This window comes from Engraulis encrasicolus, chromosome 2, assembly GCF_034702125.1.
Source record: "Engraulis encrasicolus isolate BLACKSEA-1 chromosome 2, IST_EnEncr_1.0, whole genome shotgun sequence".
NCBI classification, from domain to species: Eukaryota; Metazoa; Chordata; class Actinopteri; order Clupeiformes; family Engraulidae; genus Engraulis; species Engraulis encrasicolus.
In genome coordinates this window covers 39,603,597-39,620,373 of record NC_085858.1, presented here as the reverse complement: position 1 = coordinate 39,620,373, position 16,777 = coordinate 39,603,597, and the positions used below count along the sequence as shown (strand labels likewise).

General features: G+C 43.6%; 1 protein-coding gene across 1 annotated transcript in view; it reads left to right on the top strand.

The window, feature by feature from the left end:
- Positions 1-16,777, top strand: part of LOC134438724 (deleted in malignant brain tumors 1 protein) — a 49,077-nt gene that overhangs the window by 17,638 nt on the left and 14,662 nt on the right. The window contains exons 11-17 of the mRNA XM_063188362.1: positions 11-194; positions 415-539; positions 3,134-3,208; positions 9,974-10,288; positions 11,799-11,834; positions 12,211-12,525; positions 13,035-13,067. Of these exons, the coding sequence (XP_063044432.1) occupies positions 11-194; positions 415-539; positions 3,134-3,208; positions 9,974-10,288; positions 11,799-11,834; positions 12,211-12,525; positions 13,035-13,067 (1,083 nt within the window). The remainder of the gene's footprint in view (positions 1-10; positions 195-414; positions 540-3,133; positions 3,209-9,973; positions 10,289-11,798; positions 11,835-12,210; positions 12,526-13,034; positions 13,068-16,777) is intronic.

Sequence of the window (16,777 nt, the reverse complement as noted above, 5' to 3'; positions counted from 1 at the left end):
ACTTTTGCAGTGGGTGCTCAAGTCAGGTTGGTGAATGGACACACCAACTGCTCTGGTAGAGTGGAGGTATATGCCAATGGCCAGTGGGGCACTGTGTGTGATGACAACTGGGACATGGATGATGCTAGAGTGGTGTGCAGACAGCTGGGATGTGGAGAAGCTGTTTGTTTTGCCAAGGAAGCCCTCTTTGGCAGGTTAGTTGTGTGTGTGTGTGTGTGTGTGTGTGTGTACGTGTGTGTGTGTGTGTGTGAGAGAGAGAGAGAGAAAGAGATTATTGTCAATATCTTATTGAAATGTTTGTAGTTAAACTGCACATTGGAGACTGGTCAAACGCAATTTCAAACCTCTGTGTTAACCCTGTTACATAGACTTTTGACAATAAAGTGCACTTGAACTTGAACTTAACTTTGGCAGCGGCACTAACCAGATTTGGATGGATGATGTTCGGTGTTCCGGTGCTGAAGAATCCCTAGCATATTGCTCCCACAGTAAAAATCATGATTGTAGTCATGGTGAAGATGCTGGTGTGGTGTGTTCAGGTCAGTGAGTGTCCTTGGAATTTAGTTTAGTTGAGTCATATACTACGTAGCAGGCCCTATGAATTCAATTCAACTCGGTTATCAGTACCATACAGTATGCTTGCCCATTTGTTTATCACTTTTATTCTATGGAACGCTATTGAATTGCACTGTTTGAGAGAGAGAGATTTTTTGAATGCCAAAGCATGCGCTTCTCCTTTTTTGTTGTTGCTTTTCTGCTTTTTTTCTACCGCCACCAACTGGTCAACTGGAATTTTGTATAGAACCGAGTTTTTGCCCTTCCCAATGGGACTGAAAATATTTGACTTTGGCCACACAAGGGGGAGCAATAATTACCAAAAAACAAAAAAACAAACGTTTTAGCCATAGAGGTAGAACATTGGACTAGAGGGGACACAGAAATTCATGGCAGCACTGTAAAACGGCTGATCCCTCTTCTGTAAGTAGACCTGGGATCTTTTGTCAATGCAAATCAATGGAGAACAAGCCCACCCCTGTCAAAAACTGCCCTAAAACTGTATGAATATGATGTAACACATTACAGGTAATCATGGACCAGATTAAAAATGTCAGCCTAAATATCTACGTAAGCCATATGAGTCAATGAAATACATTTTAAAGGACAATTTCTTAACATGCTCCAAACAAATCACCCCAAATATAGGCAACATCAGCAGACACCTTACAACACTATGTATGTGTGTATGGTAAACTGGTAAATGGATTGCATTTATATAGCGCCTTTCCACTCCTTCAAGCACTCGAAGTGCTTTATATTGTATGCCTCACATTCACCCATTCACACTCCCATTCACACACCGGTGGCCGTGGCTGCCACGGAGGGTACCACCCTGTCACCAGGAGCAACTTGGGGTTAAGTATCTTGCTCAAGGACACAAAGATCGAGTCTGGCTGAGCGGCTGAACGGCTTCTCTACCAACTGAGCTTATCACCGCCCCCATTGTTTGGCTCAAGAAGAGTGAAAAAGTGTTAGAAACAATGTGTTAGCGCAAGCAGCCACATACATATGTGGATGCGCGCAGTACGCAGCGGTCCCAGGAGTACTAAACTTTGTATTAGTTTTTGCTGCTACTAAGTATTGTACCCGAAACACAATTTCGTTGCCTTTTTGACAATGACAATAAACTCTTGATTGATTGATAGTGTTGTAAGGTGTTGGCTGATGTTGCATATTTTTGGGGGTGATTTTTTGCGTCTATGCTATTGCTAAGTCATGGGTAGCTTGGGCAATAAAGCTGGATCAAAGAATCGTAAATGAGAGAAAGATACTTCAGGTCAGGCTCGCTCTTTTCCGGTATCCCCCTGGAGAACTTCGGTTAGGAGACCTTCTGCATCTTGAGGTTGAGAATAAATGGAGTTCCCCTTAGCGCTGTAGATGGCGGTAGCACACTTCTTGTACAAACACCACAAAAAGAGAAGAAGAAGAAGGAGGGGACAACGCCCCCTTAGGAGACCGAATTTGAGCACACTCCTTTGCATTGGATTGCATTGGAGTTTTACATCTCTCCTATACGATTCTGGACGGCTGGATGTTGTAGACGACCGTAATGGCCCTTTAAAGTCACTTCATATTAATTAGGAAGATATTTAGCAGAAATTTTCAAATTATTAATTAAAGGAACAGACCACCCTTTTTTGATTTTCACATATTTGCAGTATTTCCAAGCATTATTCATGAATGTGCATATAACCTTTGTCTATGTGCTTGCATTGCCTCGTTTAACAGTATAGCCAAATAAAGCATTGCAATGCAAGTCTATGGTTAAAAATTAAACATCATCAAATGTACTTATAAAACACTTTAAAATGAATATACAATTCACCAGAGTGCAAAAGGGCAATTTAACTATGCCCAGTGATCACTTGTGGCTTGATGCTAAAGTTACCACTTACTTACAGTGATTATGCTAAGCTATGCTAATAATTCTGGTCCAATAAATCTAAGTACTGAAAACACTGACAAGAAATTATATGCATATTCATGAATAATGATGGGAAATACTGCAAATATGTGAAACTCAAAAAAGGCTGGTCTGCTCCTTTTAAGATGTTCTTTGAGAGATGTGAGTCCCTGTCTTCTTTCATTTACATTGCTCAGGTCTACCTACAAATGTTGGGCCCTTCTCAAAACCTAGGACAGTGCCCTTCCAAGTGTATCAGCCTAATTACACCCAGTGATTGGATACTCTTTATTAGTCACACCCAGTGATTGGATATTCTGTAGAGTTCACCTCTGGTCTTGTGTTCTACCTTTATGGTTTAAGCTCATCCTGTAGCTGATGTGTTTTTATGAGTGATTTTTAAAAATTATTATTAAGATTCCACTGCCTGATATTGCAATGGAGGGCTTGAATGTTGTTAAAATCTAACAAAAATGTCCACTTCTCCTCTCACAACTTTTTGAACAATTTTAATGAAACTTGGTACATATAATCTTACGACCAAATTGCACAAAACAAATCAAATGATTTTTCATTGTTACAATTGTTAAGCCATGACAGCCAGGCAGAAGCAGTGGCTAAAACGCTGAGCAGGAATTAAATGTAGTTAATAAATGTGATCCTTTCATACAGGTGCAAGCCAGTCTCCTAATATATCTGATGGAGTGCAGTCTAAGAATGGTAACTGCATCAAGGCAACAATTGGTGGTACGTAAAACAGTTGTGCTTATACACGCCCTGACAGAATTTATCTTGTATTTTTCAGAGAATGTGGCTAGTGGTTGACAGAAGCCATTCATTATGCTTCCGCTTGCTGAAGACACTATTTTGCAGGTGCTTGACCATGCAGGAGTCTGTGTGTCTGTCTGTCTGTCGCAGCCAATGTGAAAGACTGGTGGAGAGCATGCCAAGATGCATGAAAGCTGTGATCCAGGGTTATTCTACCAAATATTGATTTCTGATTTTAGAACATCACTATTATGTTGTTTTAAACAACAATGTCAATTTTGCTGAAACACATGCCAAAAAGTAGTTGGACCAGAAAAGTATTGGTGCTAATTTTGAGGCGGTCTCTCAATTTTTTTCCGTGGCTGTATAAGCTGACTACATTTTTAAACAAATCATTTAATGTTTGCAGACTTTAAAGATCAGTAACAATAGGACATGTATATGTTCCCGGTTCTCTGAAGGACATTCTCTCTATGGGTTACGTCTCATATAATCACTGCCGAAGGCAGAAAGCTGCAAGGACCCAATATTGCCAATTTCCGAGAGGGTATAAAAGTGGGGGTGTATCACATGCGCCAGGCCATCTTTACACAACCAATTTCCGAGAGGGTATAAAAGCGGGGGTGTAGCACATGCGCCAGGCCATCTTTACACAACCAATCCTCTCAACTTAAGAACGAGAAGGGAACGGAAGAGAGATGTCTCTAACGTTTTCGTTCAGAGAATCGGGGACATACGTGTCCTTGTGTTCTCTATTCACGAGATGAGTTGGGGTCGCTAAGCTCGCCCAGAGGGGGGCTGTCAACCTCCAGGGGTGTGCCTGTCTGTCTCGTCCTCAGACGAGCCTTCCATCGTTGCTTCCAGTCATCCCGATTCTCCATACATCTTTTCAGTTCGCTGGTACTCAGGGCTCCGGCGTCCTTCTTGAGTATGTCCACAAATGTTAGTGTGGGACGTCCTCTTAACCAGCACCCATGTGATGGTTCCCATAGCACCAGTTTGCTGACTGGCAGTTCTGGGTGCCTTTGGCAATGTCCTGCAAGTCTCATTCTCCTTACAGCTATCTTCTCGCTCACCCTTGGTATTCCCTCGTATATGATTTTGTTGGTTACATGTGCACACTTACTGATGTTCAGCACTGCACGCAGCATCCTGGTGTAGCAGCCATCAAGGGACTTCTCTAGGGTTGTTTTCAGGGTCCACCAGCATTCACTGCCATAGAGGAGGACGGACTCTACTGTTGCGTAGAAGAAGCTGAGTTTAATTGGACGGGGGAGATTGGAGTTCCATACACTGGCCATACGGTTCAGGGCCCTCCACGCAAGTGCCTTCCTTACTTGCTCAGTAGAGTTAACCCATGAGCCCAGATATTTCAAATCGTCGACTTCTTTCAGCACAGTGCCTCCTGCTCATGGCCGTAGCCAGGAGTTTGAAATAAGGGAGGTCCATAGTGCGTGCGCAGCGCTCCGACATTTTTTTTAAAGGTGCACTGTGTGGGATCCCCTTTTTCCCTAATGAAAAGTGCCATTTTCCCAGTCATAATGAATAATTAGAATTTGACGGCAGTGGTAAGTATTCATGAAAAAGCTAACATCTGAAAATGGAAAACATCAATTCTAATTCTAAAAACATTACACAGTGCACCTTCAAAGGAATATGCCATTTTTGTAATTTACAAAATAGAGAAAAGTATGGAAGTATGGAAAATATAGATTTCCGACATTTTGAACAGGTATACTCAGAAATAGATAGCGATAAGTAGAAACGATAACACTTGTGCATGGCCAACATAAATTCTGGATATAAACTACTAAAATCTACCTTTAAGTAATATTGATTTTGATCAATTGGCATACATATTCTGTCAGTATATGACATGGCCTGTATGCTGCAGGATGGCCAAAGAAATTGATTGTCTAGTGATGGTATTGGAAAGGGCAGAAAGACACCTTTCCAATGTTACCACACACTCACCCATACACAAAAGCTATGTAAATAAAAATGTCAATTGAAACGTGTATGCAATAATTGAGATTAAAAAAACATATTATTTTCTCTAAAAATGAGGGAGGTCCGGACCTCCCTTACCTCGTATGTGGCTACGGCCATGCTCCTGCTGTACTTAGAGGTTGATGTTCAGGTGGGATGTTGTAGGTGATGACCTCAGTCTTCTTGGTGTTAAGCCTGAGGCCGACCTTGGCGCACTCTAGTTCTACCCTGCTCAGTAGAGTTTGTGCTTGTTCCACACTGTCAGAGAGCAAACTGATGTCATCCGCAAAGGATCCACTGCGGGGTATCGACTCGACTTCCTTGGAGATAGTGTGAAGCCAAGTTCCTGCTCTCGCCCACTGATTGCCCTCCTGAGCGCATAGTCGGACTATGATAAAGGGGAAGGGGGCTAGTGTGTCTCCCTGCATAACTCCAGCCAGGATGCCAAACTCCTCACTGTTGCCATCTGGGGTCACCACCCTGGCGGGCTTAGACTTTTGTGGGGGAAGCCAGCACTGAGTAGGGGCGGCGTTGGTAGATAGGGACAGGTTGGGCGTATGGCACTTGACGCGAAGGGACCATAGCCTTGAAAGCCGGTTACTGCTTCTTCAGCAGCTGGAATTGCTGTTGGATAGCCTCTATCGCCGCGGAGCCGAAGATACAGTATGGGGTGGTCCATGACCGCCGTTTCATCCTTTCATCCATGTATGAGAGGTTAAGCCAGGTGTGCTTCAGTCCAACCACAGCTAAAAACATGGCTCTGCAAGTGGCTTGAGCCGTACAGCTTTATGTCCGTAAAATATGGTCAGAGGCTGTCCTGATCTCAGCCCATAACGTATTGATGGGGCTGCAGTCGGCCAAAGCGGAATCCATTTCACCCTCTAGTGAAGCCAGGTAGGCCGTCAGGAGGCTAGAGGCACTCGGCGCATGCGTAGCTTGGGCAGAGGACCTGTAGGATCTCACCCAGAGGCTAGCAGAAAAGTGATCAGATTTGTGCGGCTGCTTGGGAGCTGTGGCTGCCAGAGAGGCAGCCCCCAGTGAGGGGGCGAGATGGTTAGCCAGGGCACGCTGCATTTGTGGAGGGTAGTCCCATAGTACACTGTTCATTCCCGCCATGTCCATAGAAAAGCTGCCAATGGGGGACCTGGTCGAAAGCGGGCGTTGCCACAACTTTTGTACCTCTGTGATGATGTCTGGAAATGGCGGGATCACCTCCTGGACCGGGGGCACTGCATGGGGGAGGTAAAACCCATCCAAGAACAAGGGCCTCTTTTGGGGAAGAGCTGAGGGCCACTGAACACCCAGCTTGTCAGCCGCGGCAGACAGTGTAGAGTGTGCTCCCGGCGAATGCGCGTCCTCTCAGCTTTATGCCTTCGGCAGTGATTATAAAGGTGCTTCGGTGGATGTTTCATACGATGAGACGTAGCGCATAGAGAGATGTCAAATGAAATACGACTGAATAGAGAACCTTCAACATGGCTACAGAGGCATCAGAGGTTCCACCTGCTTTCATTATCACCTTATTAAATCATAATCGCAACACAAATTCCTCAAATTAGTGATTTTTTTTAAAGGTTCTATACCACAGTTGTTAATACTTGTGACAATCTACCCTTTGATAAGCTCCACTTGAATCTGGTCAGATGTTCATATTTGCCCTGCTTCCAGGCCCTCGGAACAATTAGGCTCTCTGGCTTTTCAGTGATGTGGCTTACGCAAAGTATGATTGTAATTGAGGAGGAAAAAAAACAAGAAGTGAAAGTTGATTTGAGACTAAATTGAATTAAAAAACAAAACCTTTTTTGTTCATTTGGGTCATTTTATTCTTTTAGAAATGTTCAGTTAGTAAAACTTTTCATACCAGAACTAAGAAATGTATAGGTTCTTCAAAAACATGGCGGTATAAAGCGCATGTTCTTGAATATTAAAATGGTGCTATTCAGAGTCAGTCTGAATAACACCATTTGTTTTATGTTTGTGGTAAAGATACGTGATTTTTATTTTCAGAATGTATGCTGCCCATTAACATATTTGATCTTTTAATGGATATTTATTCAGCGATAAACTACTATTTAATAGTCTGACCAAAGGACAGTAGATTTGTCAGCCAAAGATTTTTATTCAAAATGTTGGACATGGAGAAGATTTGTCGGGTCGATGTGTGTAACAATGCCACAGGTTGGACCTTTCAAAAACACAGACACCAAGCAGGATAACGTTTTAGAAGTTTATTACAGAAGTACGGGAAGATGCTCAAGCACCTCAAAGCAGTTTAACAAGGCAGCAGACAGACGCAGGTGACAAGCTCCCCCCAAATGCTCAGAGACACAGAGTTGTACACTGACTACAGCACTCAAAGCAGGGAGAACCCGAAAGCAAATCAAATGAACACAAAAGGCAAAAATAATCACACAACGAAAATAAACGTAAATCACTCCTGGGCATAAACACTGCACACTTAAGATGCCCACACAGGATCACACATCAGAACGTGGTACAATGTTTCAAGGCACAGCACTACACGATATTCCGCTTAAAAATAAATCCAACACAAAATCCAAACACAAAAGTAAATCGCGATTGAGTCTCTCCGTCCTTGGGACTGCACTCACTATGCGCCATAAAGGAGCCTAATCAGGCAAAGTTGAACCGGGCTTAAATAAATGGAAGTTAGGCTTACCCACGAACGCTGCGCCACCTCGAGCGCAGTGATCTCTCGTACCCAAGTAAAAAATAAATTTGGTCGGTGGATCGCCCCCTCGCCGACCAAAAGAAAACAAAACAACAAAACAACAAACCAAAATCCCCCCTTGAGTTCCACAAAGTCCCAGTGCAGTCCAGTTAACAGTCCCATCCTCCGAGTAGGCCTAGGCCCACTCCTCACGAAGCCCGGGCAGTCACAGGTAGTCCCACGGCAGGTAAACCCAGGTCCCCGACAGTCCACTTCCTGGTTCCAGTCACGTCGACTCCCAGGCGCAGCACACTCCCTGGCAAGCAGCGAAGAGAACCCCAAATCAGCGCAGAGCTTAACCCCCCTTGACCCACACACACAGCATATCAGGCCAGGCAATGGGTACTTTCCTTTGGCTGGCGTGTAATACGCATATCATGATTTCCGCATCATCCTCTCCGATCTCCCTCTGCTCCAGCACGCTGCTCCATCACGCGCATGGTAGCAGTCGATCGCCTTCAACAAGAACAGAACTTTCAGGGCATAGCCAGCCCAGCATTAGCCCAGTCACACAAACTCAATAAATGGCGAAATCACTTTCCTTTAGTTGGCGTGACCACACGCATATCAGAGCAGGACGCCAGCCGCCGGTCCTGCTCTGCTCAGCTGATCACCACGATGACGTCATGGGGGTTCCCTCCGGCCTGTCGCTCCTGCCGCATTCAACCTATTAAAAAAGGAATTCCCCTTCCCTCCTGGCCAATCAGCCACCGCCCGGTAGTCCAGTCCCATCGCCTAATTTGCTGCCCATAGTCCATGATTAGCGACAGCTGGAAGTTCACCATCAGCCCACAAATAACAGTGTCCCACACCAACCATACAGTACATGCATGCACACGATTCAATAACCAATCCCACCACATGATAGATTCACCTATTCATGTATGTATAAAAAGAGAGAAATTGAGTGCTAAATCAGGGGTGGGGAACCTTTTTCATTCGGCGGGCCACTTCAAATTCATCCGGGGGCCGTACTATGAACATAAACCAGGATTTCCCCTGCACTTCAGGCTTATATTGAATTCAGCCGCCTTTAAAACAGACCCAACCTTCTCTAGGTCCCCTGAATGTAACTTAATTGTATTGAAAATACAATACACATAGACACATAGGTTCCTCACAACTGCTAATATACATGAAAAAGATAACATTTGCGAATGGGCAGCATACATGGACATTTGCTGTGTATATATGGCGTTTGTTTCGCCGATCGGAATAGATCTGATCCAATTAGTCTGATCGGAATTAAGTGTATACATTACATTAACCTCGAACGTTCGAATACCTGCCACGCGCGGTTACCAGGGACCGTGGTTAGTAACAGGCCGGGTTATATGGTTGAGACTGCGATAAACATGAAAGTATCGCTTGCTTTATTTATAATTTTAGTCTTTCTGAAAGTGCAGCGGGAAGCGACACCGCTGTACTTAATCTTGCGCTTATGGGCAGGTGCGTAACAGCGGCACTCCGACGTGCTGTTGTCACCAGTTCACTTAAAACACCTCACAAACAAGAAAGAAGTCTGTGAATGAGAGTACGGATCCAGGATTGGTGGGAGAGAGCTGTTCTGCAGGAATTCAGAGACCAATGTGACGTGAAAATGTTAGGATAACCAGAGCTTCATTTGTTAAAATATGTGACACGATTGCGTCGCAAACAACTAAGTGGAATAGAGTGTATACATGGACCATCTGATCGGACTACACCACCTCTTCTAGTCCGATTAGAATTCTGATCCGATCAAAGAAATCTAGTCCGATCGGGCCGTAGACAAGGGGATTCCTGATCCGATTTAAAAAATACCCGTATTCTAATTGGATTAGAAGTGCCCATACATACCTATTGACATCCCGATCACAGTGAAGTAGGATTGCCCTTCTAAATATGTGTCATTCTCATGGGGTTAATATATCCAAGATTGTGCCTGCAACAAGATGTAGGCTTAGTCAATGGTGGAGAAATGATAGCTAAACGCCAATTTTGTCCTATTTTGTGGATGACAATAACTTATCTGCTCATTACAGGAAATGCCTTTGTCCGACTTGTTGGAGGCAGTACTAACTGCTCAGGCAGAGTGGAGGTCTACTACAGTGGCCAGTGGGGAACTGTGTGTGATGATGGCTGGGACTTGAGGGATAGCAGGGTGGTGTGCAGACAGCTGGGGTGTGGACGTGCTAGAAATGCAACCACAAATGCCCTCTTTGGTAGAGGCAGTGGACAGATCTGGTTGGATGGCGTCGGCTGTGTAGGTGTTGAAAGGTCTCTGACAGAGTGCCGTCACAATGGCTTTGGAACACATAATTGTAACCATGGTGAAGATGCTGGTGTGGTGTGCTCAGGTTAGTAACCTGTCCAAATCACAATACTCAACACAATATTTACATGAATATGGTGAAATGACCTAGGACTACAGGACTTCCAAAATACTATGGCCCTCATTTATCAAGCTGTCATACAACAGAAAACATTCATATACTGAATGTACTGTACGTTTATTTCTGCATTAATCATGAATCATTTACCGGGCGAATACACCAGATGCGACATGAGCGAGGCGAGCGACGGAAGTAATTGACTTTGTATTGAGTCGCGCGACAAAAGCGATTCCGGAGACTAGAGGCGATTCGCGCGACAAGAGCGACAGTTTGTAGTTGAACTCTTGGGAATGTTATGCAAATGAGCTATGACGCGGTTCGGCGATAAGCCACCACAGCCAATGACTGTATAGAGGTCAGTGACCACAGCTAATGGGAATGTTGGAAAGCTTGTGTTCTGCTTTTAACAGACATACTCTTGTCGCTTCAATCGCTCGTATTGCTCTTGCTGCACAGAAGCGATTCTCTGTCGCTTGTATCTCGTCGGGGCTGGTGTATTTGCCCGGTAAGCCATTAATCAATTTCATCATGAACACAGGCTAAAATGCCATGACTTGATGTGACTACAGTAGTCTACATTATTTGCGACAAATTTTTGCCGTTCATATACTATATATGTATACTTATGTATAAGTATACTTAGTCCATAAAATTTCCCTTCCAGTTTAATGTAGGGAGTGCTGCGTTAATTTGGCAGAAGTTGCAAACAGCTACAATCACACACTTTACAAGCCGGGCTCCGCCCTACTGGTGACGCAACGCCTTCAGCTCAGCTACACACAGTAGGGCCAGGAGCTTGTTCAAGTAGAATCTCTGACACGGCGACAGCGGGATCTCCACCCACTTTGTCTGGAACCAATCAACTGAGCATTTCCAACCGTCCTGGGTAGAGGCGTATTCAAGGCAGTGTCGTGGTTTAAGCAGAGACGTTCTATTGGGACTAAGAAATGTTTGGTTAAAACTTCGGCACAGCCCTCAACCAGTAGCAAGCCGAGGGAGGCGGGTTAACCAGGCCATTTGGAAACACTACTCGTTATAGTCCTGGTCAGACCAGAATCGCGGTACGTGATCTGAAGTCTATGAAAATCAGGCAAACACTTTACTAATTTGAGAAATGTGAAACATTGTTCATTACTCAGTCATCAGGGGTTTGACCTCCTTCCTGACGTTTCATAGAATGTGGGATGTGCTAATTAGGATAGTTTTCAAATCGAATTTCTCAACAACCGCTTACCCTTATGGATTTGTGTGATACGTATGTTTCGTTTCCAACAGTATGCTAGCTTGATAAATGAGGGGTGCAATATGATGTGATGCTAAGACAATACTCATTCCAAACAACATAAATAAGAGATTACACAATGAGATACCAGACTGTGTGCATTGTGAAATTGACAGACGGTTAGCTCTGTTTTTCTCTGAGTTAATTCTTAGTATCCATGCATCGAATCATGTATTTGTATCTGTATGCCAGGGCCAGGTGATTCATTCCCAGTCACACCCAGTCCAGGTAAGGGATTTTTGTTATATTTATTATATGGTTTATTGGTGCTATTTTAGGTATGTTGACAAATAATGATTTTGAATAATACATAATGCTATCTTCCACACACCGCGCTCTTCCGTCTTGTTGGTGCGTCTCTGAAGTAATCTAGTAGTAGGAAATGGATCGCACTCAGTTTTTCTTCTTTCTTAGCTGCTGTGACACAGATGAAAGCTCTGTGCAGCCGAAAGGTCTGTCATGTCAGTCCCTGCAATGTTAAAAGAAAAAGAAAACGACAAGAAAGAAGAAAAATTTTGAGTGCGATCCATTCCCTACTACAATAATACATAATGCAACATAATCTTATTATATGCTGATTATTATTTTTATCTACTTGTTAAAGGAGCTTCTACTGTCAGGTTGACGGGTGGGAGTTCAAGGTGCTCCGGTAGAGTGGAGGTGTATGTCGAGGAAGAGTGGGGCACTGTGTGTGATGACGACTGGGACATAAAGGATGCCAGAGTGGTCTGCAGACAGGTGGGATGTGGGGAAGCCTTTATTGCTGTAAAGGATACTCGCTTTGGTTCCGGCACGGAGCAAATCTGGTTGGATAATGTGAACTGCACCGGTGCTGAGCAATCCCTGATACAGTGCTATCATCGTGGATTTGGAATACACGACTGCAGCCACGACGAAGATGCTGGTGTGGTATGCTCAGGTTAGTGCCTCAAATTAAGTTCACTTTCGACTTTTAGAGCTTTCAACTGACCTTATAAAAATATGGATAAGACTTTAGAATAGGCTCCATTTTAGCCACTAATACATGATGCTTTAGTATTATGTCTGTATACATGAATCATAGCACACGTGTTCAGCGAAATTAAGGGCCTAGGGTCCATATTCTGATTATATGAAGAGCTGTGTTGTATGTGTATGTACGTGTGTATCATTTAGGAACATTTTGGGAAATTTACATTTTTGTATTGGGCATTGCATTGTATTGCATTGCAAAATGCATTTAAATGTGTGTTCTCAAAATATTTTAATGGCAAGAATTCACACAGATGATAGGATGTCTGAAGTGTCATTTCCAATAAAAAAATGCAAAAGTAAAAAAACAGTAAATGGCGTTTTGCAACTAAACTCTTCATATCAACACTAAATCAGAATTTGTGTTATCTGTCTTGGCATCATAATTAATTTTTCAAGCATATTATATTTACACAGATGATCCAACATCCACAGGACAACCCACTCCAAGTAAGTGAATTTAATCGATTGTTCAATGCCTCCCTGGAATATCTACCTGTATAGTATTGAATGTTCCACTTTGAAATTATCATAACTATGTTCAAAAGTCTTGTATTTCACAACTTTTTCCACCTGTAATCTAAACTATTGACCTGTACAATGCAATTGAGAAACCCTGGGACCAGGGGCAAATGCCCTGCTTGCCCTCCCTATATCTCCGCCCCTGATTGCAAGTGCATCTCCTGAGCACAGACGTTTGATGGGATACAGGTCTGAGCTCTGTCTGGGGCCATTCCAAAACCTTAATCTTATAATGGTGAAGTCATTCTTTTATTCATTTAGGTGTGTTGTTAGGATAATTGTTGTTCTGAAAGAGTAAGTTCCTCTGCATCTTCTGCATTCTAACTGGGGGCCGAAGGTTTTGTGCCATTACCACGGCCCCTGTGGAACTGTTTACAATTCCCTCCTCCCTGAAATTTCGAAAGATTTATTCACAAAAAAATAGACGACATAATAAAAAGAGGCTGCTCACACTATAGGGCAGGGATACTCAATTAAAAGTCCTCGAGGGCCCGTTTTTCCAAAGTCCTCCCAATAATTTCAAAGAAAGAGCGGAAGGGCGCGATTTCAAAATAAGAGTGGACAGCGCGATTGGACCAAAAAAAACAAAAAGAAAACTTTTCAGAACTACTGTATTCATGGGCCAGATAGATGCCCCGCGGGCCACAAAAGGCCCCTGGGCCACTATTTGAGGATGGGGACTATAGGGTGTTGAACATGGGCGGCGCTATTAAGAGGCTAGGGGAAGCTTAGCTTCCCCAAAGTTGTCATAAGAAATAAATAAAATGAAAATTTAAAATAATGTTTTTTTTATATCCAGCGATGGAGCGTCGCAGGCACACACAAGGAAACAGAACGAGGGTTTCCTGCTGAAGTGCCTATCCACCTTGTTAGTAGATCTAGCCTCGTTGCGGCGATGTCATGTTGCGGTCAACCAATCAGGTGTCAGTTCTACTGGCTTCAACAGAGCCAGGCTGTGAGGCGGGCTCGTAGCTTATAAAATGAAACCTGGAATGTTTAATATCTTGATAACGCAATGACCTCTATCTTAGAATAAATTGGGATTCCACTACATTTAATTTATAGATCATTCGTTTTTTCCCACCAGCCATAGGTCACAATGTTGACATTTTCCTCTTTAGCATTCGTTATTCAACCACACTACATCTATCAAATGGATAGCCTATTTGGCGAATCTAAATGGATATTTTGCCTCTATCTTCAAGTAACAGGAATTGACAGGACAGCATGAGGTAGGAAATCTGTTTTTCCCCCTGATGTGCTCGCCGAAGCTCTAAGTTTACTATTTGGTGGCAATGTTGTTGTCAATGTTGTTATTATCGATGTAGCCTAGTTTGTCTTCCGTCTAACTAGCCATCAAAACACCTGTGCTATCCTGTCACCAAGCGAACACCACTTTCAAAAATGCACACCTTTCCTGAATTCATGGTGACCTGCCAGGGTGGTTTAGTTACCATATGTAATGTGATGTGTGTATATTCGCGTGTGTATGTTGGGTATCTGCGTGAGACTGGAGTGGACAGTCTACAGTGCGAGGCAGCGAGAACAGTGTGTGGCTGCGCAAGCTACTTACTTGTAGAACCTAGTAAGCTAACATTTAGCTCCACTAGACAAGCTACATCCAATAGAATTATTAAGCTAGTTACAACAACCATCTGGAAAATGTAGCGAACTACAGTACAAGCTACTTCAACTAGAAATTCAAAATTACTGCATATTTGTATTATTTGGGCTGCAAAACTGACATCTGAAGACAGCCTGTTGGATATGAGAGCCGGCCATATGATATTTTTGGGCATGGTATGGTCAATCAGTTGGCTTATTTGCTCTCCTGTGTCTCCCCCCGTGTGTGCGCATTTTGCCTCGTCATTAGTTTTGCGAGTTTGATTGCGAGTTTTGATACCGGTCTGAGGTAGAGTGACCTAGCGCATGAAAATGTCAATAGAAACAAAGGTGTGGACAGTCGGGTGTATGATTTGATTGCTCGAGACATTTTTGTCCATGGTCTGGCAAATAGCCGTCTTCCTCTCCTGCCTCCAGTGTGTGTGTGTGTGTGTGTGCCTGTCGCGTTTGAGAGTTCCATTGGCGCACGAGCATGAAGACCCATAGTTGCGCATGGAAATGTTCCGTTTTATTTGTTCATCATTTTGTTTCAACATCATATAATGTCATGCAGATAATATATCAAAAGTCGCGGTTAGGGCCTCGCGTGGCGACTGATACAGTGCCCCCAGATCCTCCTACCACCACAGTTTCTCCGATGACGTTTGCACCCCCCCCCCCTTTTTTTTTTTTTTTTTTTTTTTTAAGCTTCCCCAAGAGTCTTGCTGTAGCGCCGCCTATGGTGTTGAACCAACTCTGAAAATGTTCCCTTCATATGACTCGTTCCTCTTCCTCAAATCCTAACAATTAAACATGAAGTTCATTGCACACTGTTTATCGTCTCCAACACAAGGGTTCATTTTCAGTATTTTTTTAAAGTGTACCTCCGGGATTTTGGACACCAGACCTCATTTCCGAGTCAGCCAGGGTGTAAACAATGTGTCCAGAACGTTTTTTTCACATTCCATGCAGTCCTTGTGAATTCTCATATCCATGAAGCTAGCGCAAGTGGACGGAAATTGTAGTAGCCTGCCCCAAAAAATAGTCTTATCCCGTTTAAACAACATTCAAAACAAAACCGTTATTATACCATACTGCAAGTGTAAATGTTTGTCATAGTAGAATGAAGTTTGAAATTAAACCAACCTTGCACTGCGTGGATTTTGCCATGTTGAGAGACTATTTTCTCGGGGTCGGCGGAATTTTACTTTGCTCTCTTCAGTTGTGATGTAGCCCACCCACCCAACAGGGACCCGCAAGAGACATTGCAAATCAAGGCTAGTTCTACAACTGCTTTCGGATCGAATAGTGGATTAAAACCCAACGACATCGCACCATGGTACATCAGTGTGTATATACCAACTGCAATAATAAAGCCCACAGATGGGTATCGGCAAGTTTCCATTGGTTTCCGTGAAAGATGTTGAAAGAACCAAACTCTGGCTCCTGGCTGCAGGGCTACATCAACACACCGATGGAGACGCTCCGTAAGCTACCCCGGTGCTTTGCAGTGACCATTTCAGTCCCGACGACTTCACAAAGTCCTTCTCGAAGTCTAATACCTACACGGAAAACTCTAAGTGTCCGCGGTGCCAACCGCATTCCCAGATCTACATTTTGTGGCGCGCACCAACAGTCTCCGAAGAACAGGTTTGCTATGCTTTCTGCTTCTATGATGGTAGCCCAGTGGTATAATGGCTTCGCCTACGTTAGCCAAAACTTGGGCTAGAAGTTACCCTTTTGGATTGGCATGTTGTAATGCTTTACTGTTATTTTGTGTAATTGCTGTGACAAATGGCATTAGACATGACTTGCCGTATTCCTATGGATTCTTAACACATTGAATACCGGCGGTGCTCACGGAATTATGTCGTAGAATACCAGCGTTCTAAGCCCTTTTTTGACGTTTTTTTGTAGACTCACAGCTTATTATGTGATAGGGCCACTGAAATATGTTATGACTCGTTCGAAAGTGGAGACGCTGCCCTCTTAGTAGGTGAAAACTGTGTGTCTCTACGAGCTTTTATTGCCGAGTA